Source organism: Doryrhamphus excisus, linkage group LG3 (assembly GCF_037039965.1).
Source record: "Doryrhamphus excisus strain RoL-2023G ecotype Guam linkage group LG3, RoL_Dexc_Guam_v1.1, whole genome shotgun sequence".
NCBI classification, from domain to species: domain Eukaryota; kingdom Metazoa; phylum Chordata; class Actinopteri; order Syngnathiformes; family Syngnathidae; genus Doryrhamphus; species Doryrhamphus excisus.
The window spans coordinates 4,353,125-4,366,030 of NC_136359.1; the positions used below are offsets into that span (position 1 = coordinate 4,353,125).

General features: G+C 43.6%; 1 protein-coding gene across 3 annotated transcripts in view; it reads left to right on the forward strand.

Moving 5' to 3' along the window:
* Nucleotides 1-89: 89 nt before the first annotated feature.
* nipbla (NIPBL cohesin loading factor a) overlaps nucleotides 90-12,906 on the forward strand; it is a 41,256-nt gene continuing 28,439 nt past the window's right edge. The window contains exons 1-12 of one of the 3 annotated variants that reach the window (XM_058070477.2): nucleotides 90-477; nucleotides 3,720-3,794; nucleotides 5,341-5,492; nucleotides 5,603-5,768; nucleotides 6,970-7,070; nucleotides 7,153-7,264; nucleotides 7,341-7,504; nucleotides 9,508-9,656; nucleotides 9,969-10,059; nucleotides 11,451-11,672; nucleotides 11,745-11,996; nucleotides 12,072-12,811. In XM_058070477.2, coding sequence (XP_057926460.2) covers nucleotides 5,429-5,492; nucleotides 5,603-5,768; nucleotides 6,970-7,070; nucleotides 7,153-7,264; nucleotides 7,341-7,504; nucleotides 9,508-9,656; nucleotides 9,969-10,059; nucleotides 11,451-11,672; nucleotides 11,745-11,996; nucleotides 12,072-12,811 — 2,061 coding nt within the window. In that variant the 5' untranslated portion in view covers nucleotides 90-477; nucleotides 3,720-3,794; nucleotides 5,341-5,428. The remainder of the gene's footprint in view (nucleotides 478-3,719; nucleotides 3,795-5,340; nucleotides 5,493-5,602; nucleotides 5,769-6,969; nucleotides 7,071-7,152; nucleotides 7,265-7,340; nucleotides 7,505-9,507; nucleotides 9,657-9,968; nucleotides 10,060-11,450; nucleotides 11,673-11,744; nucleotides 11,997-12,071; nucleotides 12,812-12,906) is intronic. The other 2 variants (XM_058070476.2, XM_058070478.2) reach the window with 2 other exon arrangements.

A 12,906-nucleotide genomic window follows, 5' to 3' on the forward strand; every position in this document is an offset into this window, starting at 1 on the left:
TTGCATTATGTCGCCCTCTAGCGGCATCGGGTGATACTGCCGCCTGGCATTTTGTTTGGCGCCGATGGAGGGAGTCACTCGTGAGATCTTTGGTCAGTCAGACGGCAGCACTTCCGGTCGGCATTTTGTTCTACGAGAGGAGAGCCTCTCGGTGATCGCAACAAATCGTCATATTTCTCGTTTACGCTCGAAATTGGCCGCGCTCGTCGCTCATGTCGGCGCACACGGACTGAAACACCGACGAAGGGACGTTTCCCGCTGCGAATGTAGCTGGAAATATTCAGCCGCGAGTGACGGAAGAAGAAGCGACTCAGCCCGACCCGGATTATTGTTGATAGCTAGCAGGCTAGCTAGCTCCGCGGCTAGCTGGCAAGCCAGTCGAGTTCCTTCTGGAGGAGCTTCGAGAGAAGAAAGGGGGAGCTAGAGACACGGAATCCAGATAAAACGTTCCCCTCCCTTTGGGCGCAACATCAGAAGGTAAATTACCACTCACTTGGAGCCAAAAAAACGCCATTATTAACAACAACGCTATCATTTACCTTGACGAGAGACCACCTACGGCGTCGTTCACGGATGCTAGCGGGGCTAGCCAGGCTAGCTAGGTGTGTTTTTGCTCTTGCCCAGCCAGGCGCTCGGCCTCAACTGGATGTCATTTATGGAGCCCAGGGATAGGGCCGTTTGAGTTGGAATGTGCACCACTGCTTTACCCGCCTGCCCTTTCCCGACAACACGTCCCCCAGCCGTCTCCATTTGCTGGAGTAATCGGCTAACCCAACATTAGCCGTCGTCAAGCGCTAACCTACAACATTTATGTCGTCCTCCCCTTGTATGCTAACTTAACAACATTTGCAGCTAGTTAGCGCTAGCCGTCCAAACAAGACATTTGTAGCAACCTGTCAAAAAAAAAACATACACATTTGACAGCAAATCTACCTATAATGTGCTCTTCTATGTATTAGCATCGCAATAGCATTAGCATCATCAGTCAACAAGCAGACAGCAACTTCGTGGAAGTCTACTATAGCTGATTCCAGCTCTATCTAGCAAGCTGATGAAATGCATGCAAACTAATTATGTTTGTAATTTTGCTGCATGTGTTATTAAATTAATTGTCACCATGAAGAGCGTAAATGCGAAGTTAGAATGATGTGTAGTATAATAATAATAATAATAAAAAGTGTGTAGCTCCGTGGTTGCTAGTGGATCAGGCAGCCACCATCACCGTGCATCTGTTCCTTTGTGCCGCCTTCCTGCCTGTCACTCTCCTCAGCTGTCAGCGTCTTAGCACAGACACACCGACTGAAAGGAGAGCCCATCAGTGTGTGTGTGTGTGTGGTGTGTGTGTGTGTGTGTGTTACTACTCCCATGCCTTGTTTACAACCCTCGTCTTATTCATGCTGCTTCTTCTTTTGGTTTGTGTTTCTGTCTACTGACAGACTGAGTCAGCAAATGGGTTTGGGTATATTCCAGCCAGGCAGTGTTTGTGTTGATGTTTGAGACTAACATCACTACCACCGATTTGTGGTTGTTGAAACGCTGATTTTTTAATGTGTGTGTATGTGTATGCAGAAGTCATTTGCACCGGAATCAAACTGCCGCCGTCACAAAAACTTTTATTAGCTGTTGAGGCAATATTTTTTAAACAACATTTCTAATAAAACTAAATGTGTTCAACTATTAAATATCCCACAATCATGTATTGTGTGTTTAACTCAAGAAACAGTATTAGCAACTTTTTGCATGTACAATTGTCCCTTGTTTATCATGGTTAATTGGTTCCAGGCCCGACGGCAATAAAATAATTCCGCAAAGTAGGATTCAATATTCATTCATTCATTTTCTACCGCTTTTCCTCACGAGGGTCGCAGGGGGGTGCTGTCTTCAGGCAAGAGGCGGGGTACACCCTGGACTGGTGGCCAGCCAATCACAGTGCACATATAGACAAACAACCATTCACACTCACATTCATACCTATGGACAATAGGGCAACCTAGCATGTTTTTGGAATGTGGGAGGAAACTCACACATGCACGGGGGAGAACATGGCCGAGGGTGGAATTGAACCCGGGTCTCCTAGCTGTGAGGTCTAGACCGCCGTGCCGCCCGGATTCAATATTAGTAAATGAAATATTTTTGTTGTTATGACCTTCTAAAAACGTTTTTTTAACCATTATTAGAGTGCTGTAGACATGAAATAACACCCCTATAGTGACATTTACACTTCATTCATTCATTTTCTACCGCTTTTCCTCACGAGGGTCGCGGGGGTTGCTGGAGCCTATCCTAGCTGTCTTCGCAGGGGTGTGCTGTCTTCAGGCGAGAGGCGGGGTACATCCTGGACTGGTGGCCAGCCAATCACAGGGCACATATAGACAAACAACCATTCACACTCACATTCATACCTATGGACAATTTGGAGTCGCTAATTAACCTAGCATGTTTTTGGAATGTGGGAGGAAACCGGAGTACCCGGAGAAAATCCACGCATCCACGGGGAGAACATGCAAACTCCACACAGAGATGGCCAAGGGTGGAATTGAACCCTGGTCTCCTAGCTGTGAGGTCTGCGCACTAACCACTAGACCGCCGTGCCGCCCGGATTCAATATTAGTAAATGAAATATTTTTGTTGTTATGACCTTCTAAAAACGTTTTTTTAACCATTATTAGAGTGCTGTAGACATGAAATAACACCCCTATAGTGACCTTTACACTTATATTACCAAATTTAGTTGACATAATAATATATAATAAGCCAGTTTAGACAAAATAAGACTCACACATGAGCATTTGGGGTGATTATTATTATTACAGTAGTGTAGAACGCTACGCTACTGTTTATGGTTGAGGAGAGACTCTCGATGCACTTGAGTCGCTTTATTAACAAGCAGAGAACATGTTCAGTCAACACTCACACAGGAGCTGCTGTCGGCCACTCTCTACACTGCGAACCTGCTGACAGTCGCCTCGAGTCTGCTGACGTCAACAACTTAAACAACAGCTTAAATATGCATGTTTTTCAATAATAATAGACCATATTCCACCAGGAAACAGCCATCATTAATTCATTAGGGATTAAAAAATGTGATGAGCATTCTGAGCTCTGCACTTTTCCAACATAATGGATGCCATATATCACATAAACAACGTCACTTAACATTAGCAACATTAGCATAGCATTGCTGCGTGATCAACAGTGCTAATTTTCCACTTACATTTTAACAGCAACATCATGCAAAGTTAGCTTGTTCGCTGAAAAGAAACAAAAATGATCAAACTTACTCTCACGTCTGCAGCTGACTGGTGTACTTTAAGATGTGTAGTGAAGCCTGCTTGTTTACAAAGCTGATGGTAATGTAATGTTTTGGCTACGTTGAGGCTGTCTACAAGTATTAAGGAAACTATTGTGGTCACGAAAAACAGGTTGTTGTCTTTTATATGTTCTTCTATGTAAAGATATCCATGTGATGGCAACACATGATATTTTTTAATAACTAAAAGAGGAACCAAATGTCTAAAATTAACTTTCTTAATTTATTTAGGGTCATTTTGTCTTGCTCTTCCAAACTGTTGCAAGGAAGGCTGTTGAATTATAGCAGCACTGATGTTTAATGCTCGCTTTAATGCTACATAATTGGATTTTTAAGCTGTGTGCGCAAAATGCCTGATAAAGAATCCTCATTCTTTTTTTTTTCTTTTTTTTTTCTTCCCCTTCCACAGATTATCTGAGTAGGATTTCTTTTGGTCTGAAATGTCAGTGTGTCCACCTGAGACGGCACAGAGTTCTTCAACAAGGTGAACGCACGCCTCACATATTGTTCATTTCTTCTTATTGTGGTCACTCGTTGATTCACAGTGTCGGTCTTTGTGTCTAATGACTTTGGGTACGGGCCAAGAATGTTTCCTTATCATGTTGACACCTGCAAGAAGTCCACATATCTAATGTTGTTACTTTTTTGCACACATTAAGTCAAAGTTGCAATATTTTGCAATGACACCGTCAAAAAATTATATACTGTGGGTTGTTTGTTCCATTGTGACATTGACATTTCCATTCATTAAGAGCAAAATAAAGTTGCACAAAATGTAATCATAAATAGACTAATTGAATTTAAAGAAATTCAACCTAAAACGAGTCATTGTGGAAAAAAAAATTCTCATTGTATAGTATATATTTAAATTACACAGGCACAGTGGAATGTTAAGGGCTTATTTGACCTATTAGATTGTCACCAGGGCTGTGAATCATTGGTCCTTATACGGGCCACAGCTTAGGCATGTGCCATGCTGAATGGGGAAAATAAAAATGTTATGCTTATAACCTGCACTTTTAGATTAAACACTATTAAAGGCGGTATGAATTTAAGTGTCGTTAATATTAAGTCATTTTCTACCAAATATGTAGTTACAGTAAACCTCGGATATATCGGATTCAATTGTTCCCACTGGTTTTGTCCGATATAAGCGAAATCCGTTTACCGGAAAATGTCCGTTTTACGCATATATCGGATTTATATCCGGTATATGCGTAAATCGGATTTTATCCGTTATAAAAAGGCACTTCCTTGACTATGTTTCCAATGTACCTGCAATGAAAAGAGACGTAAGGTAATGAGAATTGAACTTTATTGGACTGTGAGCATAACAAATTGTTAATTAAGCTAGGCCCTGTTACGCCCGTCAGGCCTACGTTATTTCCAATAGTGAGGTTAAGATCTCATTCACTGCTGTGCTAGTATTATTGACGTCACTCACGTTTATATTTGTCCTAAATCTGGAGCCAGGAGAAAGACACGATGCGGCCATCCGATATATGCGAGGGAAATTGGAACCGAAATAGGCGAAATCCGTTATAAAAAATCCGATATATGCAATGAATTTTTATTGGAAATGCATTACAGAAAAATTGATTCTTTTTTTATCTGTCCGTTGTAAGCGAATTTCCGATATATCCGAGTTCGATATATCCGAGGTTTACTGTATATCTATTTTTCAACCCTAAGATATATTTATTTATACATCTTTTATGGGTTTTTTGTGGCCATAAGCCTTGTAAAAGAGCACCGTTCAGCAACCAGGAAGTGAAAAGACTCTGGAGCCGTGTTGGTGAGGTTGCGCATTGAAAGGAAATTTTAACTCGTGCAAATGTATGCACACACGCAGTTCAGTTGAATCAGAAGTGTCCAATGTCAAAAATGGAATTCTAAAAAATTATAATGGATTTTGGGAATGAATGTAAAGCATATGCAGGTGTGTACACATACATAAATGGCGTCCCCACCGGTTGCTGTCCTGTCAGTCAGTGCTGAAGAGGAATGTCTTGTTTATCCTTCTTTCCCAGGTGTCAGGAGATGTGAGGACGGGCGTCGTCCATCGACCCCCCTGATCTACCTGTGTATCAACACACTCCCCCCACCCTCACCTCAAGCATGAATGGGGATATGCCTCATGTTCCCATCACCACTCTCGCTGGGATCGCTAGCCTAACAGACTGTGAGTCGTGCCCACATACTGTTTTACACACACACACACACACACACACACACACGTTCTTCTGAAGATGAGCAATAATCATGTTCTTTCTCCATCATCTCTTGTCTTAGTGTTGAACCAGCTGCCCCTCCCGTCCCCGCTCCCGGCTACCACCACTAAGAGCCTCCTTTACAATGGGAGGATCGCAGAGGAGGTTAACTGCCTACTGGGCTGTCGGGATGAGAACCTGGCCTCCCAGCTCGCCCACGGCCTCAACCAGGTCTCCACAGAGCACATGTAAGTGTCCGGCAGAGCGTTCCTTCCTTTGGGTTCACCCCACGGTCCAATGTTAGCTTCAACACAATCATGACATTAAACGGTGTCGCTCACGTTCCGCAATAATATAGGACAGGAAAAAATGTTGTTGTTTGTTTGTGACAATGATTATGCTACCACCATGTTAAAAAGTAGGGATGTGCTGATACACATTGTTTGGATTTTTACCTTACCGCGTATTTTACCAACATACAGTGTGTGCTATTTGGGTCGGCGAATAAAATGCGATTTATTTATTTATTTATTGATTTATGGATGTCAGCCTCAACAAATAGTTCAAAATATCCAAACTTTTAATGCTTGTGATTAAATATGTAGTGACAGATGTAATTCCCAATTGCGTTATTAATGTGAGATATTTTTATGACACACTTATTTTGTTTACACAATCAAGTTTGCTTGTTTACAAAGCTGTTTGTAATGTTATGCTACCACCATGTTAAAAAAGTAGGGATGTCCTGATATACATTGTTTGGATTTTTACCTTTTACAGTTTTTACCTTTGCCGCGTATTTTACCAAGGTACAGTGTGTGCTATTTGGGTCGGCGAATAAAATGCGAAAATCTTTACATTTATTGATTTATGGATGTCAGCCTCAACAAATAGTTCAAAATATCCATATATACTGTAATGCTTGTGATTAAATATGTAGTGACAGATGTAATTCCAATTGCGTTATTAATGTGAGATATTTTGTGAGATACAATTATTTTGTTTACACAATCAAGTTTGGGAAAATTATTTTCAAGGTCGGAAATGTGAGATTAATTGGAGCTTGTCTTTTTCGTTGGTATTGTAAAATGGTCCTTGCGTTAGAGCGGTACACACAGCACGATGAAAATATACTGATCCATCCTGAGTCGCACACACAGCTGCACTACTAAACTCTGCTAACCCTCAGCAGCTTCCATTCATGTAACAGAGGCGCTACGGAGCTGAATATACATACGTTCAACTTGAAATCTTGAAAATACAGTGGATCGGCAGCCGATCCTGAAGATCGTATCGGGGCATCCCTATTAAAAAGCAGAGCAATTCTTGATTGTTGATTTCCTTGTGGTTTAACAAAAGCATTAAATATAATAACTTACTTGCTGCTACATGCTTGTCATCACAATTAGACTGGATGTGGTTGAACCTGTTCTTTGCGTATTGTCACAGAGAGCTAAAAGACAACCTCGGTAGCGATGAGCCCGAAGGAGACGCACCACTCTTGCTGCAGACCATGCTGGCCAGGAACCCTGGCATCTTCAGGGAGAAAAGTACACCATATCGTACATCTTTAAATGAATTATATGCATAGATTTAAATGTGTGACTTACTATTGTCTCTTTCCCTTAATAGATGTTATGCAGCAGCCAATGGTACAACAGTACAAGATCACACAAAATTCCATGCATAGTCCGGCCCAGTCTGCAAACTTCCAGCCAGCAGCGATCTCTCCCAATCCATCGAGGTCAACCATCTATCCCAAAATGCTTTGTTTAAAATCGTTATTCTCACTAACGTTCACGCTCTTGTTCCGATTCCAGTCGTTTCGTGGCCCCTCAGACTGGCTCCAGTAGTCGGTACATGGGCCAGCAAAATAGTCCGGTACCCAGTCCCTACACTCCTCAGAGCCCCGCCCCAGGTTACATCCAGCAGTACCCCCACCAACAACCACCCAGCTATAACCAACATCAACAGATACAGCAAGGTGAGTGGCGTGTTTACCTGGTTACATGGAACAATACCACTTTTTGGTTGGATTGACCATAAGTTCCTCTGTTTATTTGCGCTATTAAGGAACTATGTATGTCAGCAACTGTCGACCATTTGAATTAAATGAAATTTCAAAGGTTTGTGTCCATAGTGTCAAACGGCATTACCACCACTTTTGCTCACACTGTGACACGACGTTATTGGAGGCGGAATATTACCTGTTGCTTTGTTTCATCGCACGGTGAAAAAAGGAAGGCAGTGGAAAAAAAGTGACACAAGTTGGCAGGACAGCAGGCTTACCTGAAAGCTAAACAGCAGTCGCAACTCTCACACTGAGCTCAAATGAAATCAGTTCAAACAAATGAGGTTACTGAAACCGTAATTCCCAGATGCTCGGGCATTAAACAGCTGCAGGGATTTTTTTACAAGGGTAAACTCAGGGAAAAAAAAGATTTGGAAAAACAGACACCCATGGGACATTTTAGGTATACTGCAATCAAAGATGATGATACTCATCGTTTATTAGGGCTCGAGCACTGACAGTGCGAAAGCCCTATTGTAATGTTTATTATGGGCTTGCTAAGTAATGCAAGCCCCATAGACTGCTGCTTAGCAGCTGTCTATGGGGCTTGCATTACTTAGCAAGCCCATATTGTTATTCCGCGTGTAATGGCCAAAACCGCAAAAAGGACCCCCACACATGTTACACCGCCGAAATCCTGACGCCCAGGACTACAGTGGTATTTATTTTTTGGAACGTTTTGTGTAACCATGCCGACGCTATTCACCAAAACGTTCAAAAATGGGCCACTAGATTAGATACACCTCTTCTATTTTTAGAACAGCCACATTCCAGGGAAAACGAGAATTTACAGACTTTTTACAGCCTTGCAGCTCAGCCATACGGCCACGTAGAAATGTGATTAACGGCTCATTTTTGAGATAAACTTCTCAACTCTCCCTGTGGCTAAAAGCTAATTGCTAGCATGTTAGCATTTAAGCTAATTTCATGTCTAAAGGCAAATACACACATGGCATGATGTAGGAAGGTTATAGGACAACCTTGGCACTTTCTAAACTTGAGGCTCTCTTGCTAGGTGCGAGCATGATGACTGTTAGCATGTTAGCATTTTAGCTAATTTACTCATTTCTAAAGGCAAATAGACACATGGCATGATGTGGGGACACGATGGGACTGCATCAACCTTTTCGGTACCTGAGGCTGTCTTGCTAGGTGCTAGCACGGTAGTCGTTGGCACACCGGGCCTGAGGTTCACAGCACAGGTGGCAAGCCCATCAAAATTTTTGCGGGAATTTTCTAGTTATTATTATTATTATTATTCTCCCAAAATGATTGCGATTTTGAGGGCCTTAACATGCCCGAAAACTCACCAAATTTGGCGAGCGCATCAGGTCTGGCGAAAAATTGTATATTTTATGGGTTTCAAATATAATGTTCCAAAATTGACTCTCTAAACTTGAAATTAAAAAAAAAATAGCCCCCCGCCGCCAGTTTCACCGATCGTCACGAAACTTGGTGGAGAAGTCTATCATGACAGGACGCACCAAAAAGTCTCAGGAACCCATATTGCAAAACCAACAGGAAGTCGGCCATTTTTGATGGCGTCTGCGATTTTCGTGCCAGAAGTAGGCGCCACAAGTACCTTCCGCACAGTCCGATCGTTGCAAATTTTGGGGTTTGGGGCGTCAGACGGGACGTGACCGCATACCCGCCTTGTCACCGGTGTCGCCCCCTCCTGGTAGAAAATTGTAAGTCCCGTAAATCCCTTACGACTTATTCGATCTCCCCGGTTTTTTTGTACGACATGTCCGTGCGTACCCCTGACTCGCACGTACCCCCGAGCGCGTCAAGGTGCTCGAGCCCGCTCATCACTGCTTGCAGTTTTAACTGTTGATTTTATTGTTGTGTCAGTGACCGACTTCTCAGCACGCAACTCATTGATATGATATCAAATGTGTGAATTTTTTTTTTTTTAGTGTCTGTGGCCAGTCCGATGGTTCCAGGAAGTATACGAAACATCCATGAAGGCAAGGTTTCGGGGCAGATGTCCAACGCTGCCAACCACCACTCAGACAGACACAGCACTGACGACTACTTGAACATTGTCCACCGACTTGGCAGCGAGGTACTAGAGGATGTGCAAGCCCGGAATATAATTTTTTCATATTGCGGCTGGGGGTGTAGAGAGTATGAGTATATTATAACTCATACTATTATTTGTACATTTTTTAATTAATATATACATGCAGCAGCACTCAAAACTGCACCATGAACATGAGCTTTACAGTTGCAACGTCCGCAATGGCAACGACTGCGTTTATTTGCTGTTTATTTGTGTTAGCATCTTACACTACGAGAAGCACCCCATAACAGCTACGCATGTAACTGCAATATGTACTTAGCGTACCACTGAAATCTGCCTACATGTTTTATCCAGGAGGGAGACTCCGCCTTGAGAAATCCCGCTTTCCCTCTGCGGTCGCCGCAGTCTGGCTGTTCTCCAGCAGCGGGTGACGGAACACCGAAACGTAAGGACATTAGGGGCTATTTTTTTCCACCCTGATATACTTTAAAACCGGTGATTTTCAACCACTAGTGTACCTTGAGAAACCGTCAGGTGTGCCGTGAGGAATTATCCAATATCACTTTTTATAGTTAACACTGGTTAATCATCATTTGCAAATATTATGTCAATATCCATGAATATATGGACCCAAATATTCCAATTGCATTTGGTATATTTGCTCAAACGGAAAGAATTGAACAGGGATGGAATATTCCTTTCCCTAATCCAATTCAGGTATCTTGTACCCGCTCAAACGGAAAGTTGTCAGGGTGCGTTCTTCTTCTTCGTGGTGTTTTTCTTCTTCTGTTGTTTATTGGCGGTTGGCAAGCAGCTTTCGTGTGCATTAGCGCCATCTGTGGAACAGAATCTAAACCCTTCTATACGCCATACACGCCAAGTCCAGTTTTATTAAAAAAGAAAATATATATCTATATAAAACATGTCCTGAGTTTAATTACGTTTGATTAATGTTCATGTTAAAGGTTAAATAACTGTTAATAGTTATCCTCCCTATCCGTGTGGAAGTGGTAAGTTTGGGGCTATTTAAGTTTAAAGGAAATAACTTGAAGGCTACCGTTTAGGTCGCTTGCTCTCTAGTTTGCGAGTTAGCATGTGTCTCAAGACCCTGCAGTTGCGCAATATGTCCAGTTTTATTAAAAAAGAAAATATATATATCTATATAAGAGATGTCCCGAGTTTAATTATAAAATATTAGCAAGATTGAATTTGATCTTTTCCTGTTTTAAATTTATCCCGGGTGCGTTCTTTCAGCGCATGCTGAGATATGACGTAACACGCAGATCCAGACGTTCTTCACTTTTAAAAATGGAGGCCAGCAATCGGCACTGGACTAAGCAAAGTTTGTTTTGGATTCAAACTAAATTTCAAGACTGGACAGACGAAAAACTGGCAATACCGAGTTATTCCAACAAGTGAAAGAAAAACTTAGGGAAGCCGCTATCACGTGATGTTGATGTTTACGTTTTACTGCACATGACCCATTGACTATTCTGGTTGATTTTCACGTGCATGTAGACAAGAGATTGGAATATTCCTTTCTATGGATACCATTGTTTCCCGAAAGGTCATTCGGAAAGAGAAAAAGTGGTCATGTAAAAACGTGGCTACTGTGGAGTGTCTGTGGTGTAAAGACTGGCATAGCAATGTAATATTGGTCCTACTTTGTTCCTCCGATAGACTTTTTGTAACATTTTTGGTTAGTGGTGTTCCACAAGATTTTTCCAATGTAAAAAAGGTTGAAAAACACTGCTTTAAAACCACCACCATCCTTTGTACACTAGCACCGCACACGTCTTTATTCACTTTTTTTTTGGTTGTCTTACTTCCTTCCAGCGGGCTCCCGCCCCCCGCTGATTCTGCAGTCGCCGCCCCCGTACGCACCCTCGCCGAGAGAGGGTGGACCCGACCACAAACAGCAGCTTCAGCAACGGAAGAAAATTCCCGCCGTCAAAGAGGAGAAAGATATGTACGACATTGTTAGCTCGCCGAACAAGGACTCCACCAAGCTCACGCTCAAATTGTCCAGAGTCAAGTCAAATGAGTCGGATCCGCCAGGTATAAAAAAATCATGCGCATATAACAACATATGTTTTGCAAACTAAGTCTAATAAATGCCCGACCTCTAAGGTGATGTTGTGCCTGGCATGGACCACAACTCGGACAATATGGAGGCAGAACTGGGCTTCCAGCAGGTCCCTGTTCTCCAGCAGAATCTGGGAGCCCGACACCAACAGGTCCCGCAGCAGGTGGGGGGCATCGGTGGCGTCCAAGCTCCCAGTTCCCCTTACGACGAGGCCGAGCTTGATGCGCTTGCGGAAATCGAAAGAATAGAACGAGAGGCGGCGAGTGAGAAGTGTTCAAAGGAAGTCCAAGATAAAGGTACGTAGTAGTTGTGTATATAAGTACTTGGAGTCTGGATTCTGGAATGTAAAGGTTCTTATCGTCTTTCTGCAGACAAGCCTCTGAAGAAGAGGAAACAAGACTCTTTTCCCTTGGAGCCAGGCGCAGGGGGACCTGGTGGTCCCACCGGTGCCCCAGGAAGCGGACCCACGGGAGGGGGCAATGCTGGCAAAATGACCCCGCAAGAGGCCACGGCAGCTGGGAATGGTGCCAGCCGTCCTCCCCTCATGGTGAGCATCGACCTCCAGCAGGCAGGAAGAGCTGATGGCCAGCTCGACCCCTGTTTGGCTGCCCCGGTTCCAGCCCTAGAAGCCCAACGCTGGCCCGAAGAACCAGCTAGTGGGCCCGCTGCTGTGGAAGGTTCTGACACAGCCTCGCGCTTGAAACCAGACGGACGACCGGAAGTCATCAAGAACAGGGTTGATAAACATGAGAGCAGAAGAGAAGGTCGGGAGTCGTCCAAGCACCGACATGACGACAAGTCCTCAGAAAGGCGGGCAGAGTTGCCAAAGCCAGCACTCGGACGAGACAGGGACAGAGAATCTGACAATGTTAGGAGGCATCGGAGCGAGACCGGCAGCCGAGACCGGCGCTCTCCCGATGCTCGACCGAGAAGCGACCGAGATAGATCCGGCTTCCGGGCTTCTTCCATCGGAGAGCCTGGTCGTAGCAGCCATAGGCAAGATGCTCTGAAGCCGACTGCCGCTCCTTCTGGCGCTAAGCTTCCAGATTCCTTCCCCGCTCACCTGCTGGGAGGACACACTGATGCACTGAAGAACTTCCAGATCCCTAAGGTGATCTGGATCGACCCAAACGAAAATAGCTTATCAATCATTCCGATGTCACTGCCTGCAATCTCACTAAATCACAGCTCATTAGTTTTGCCATT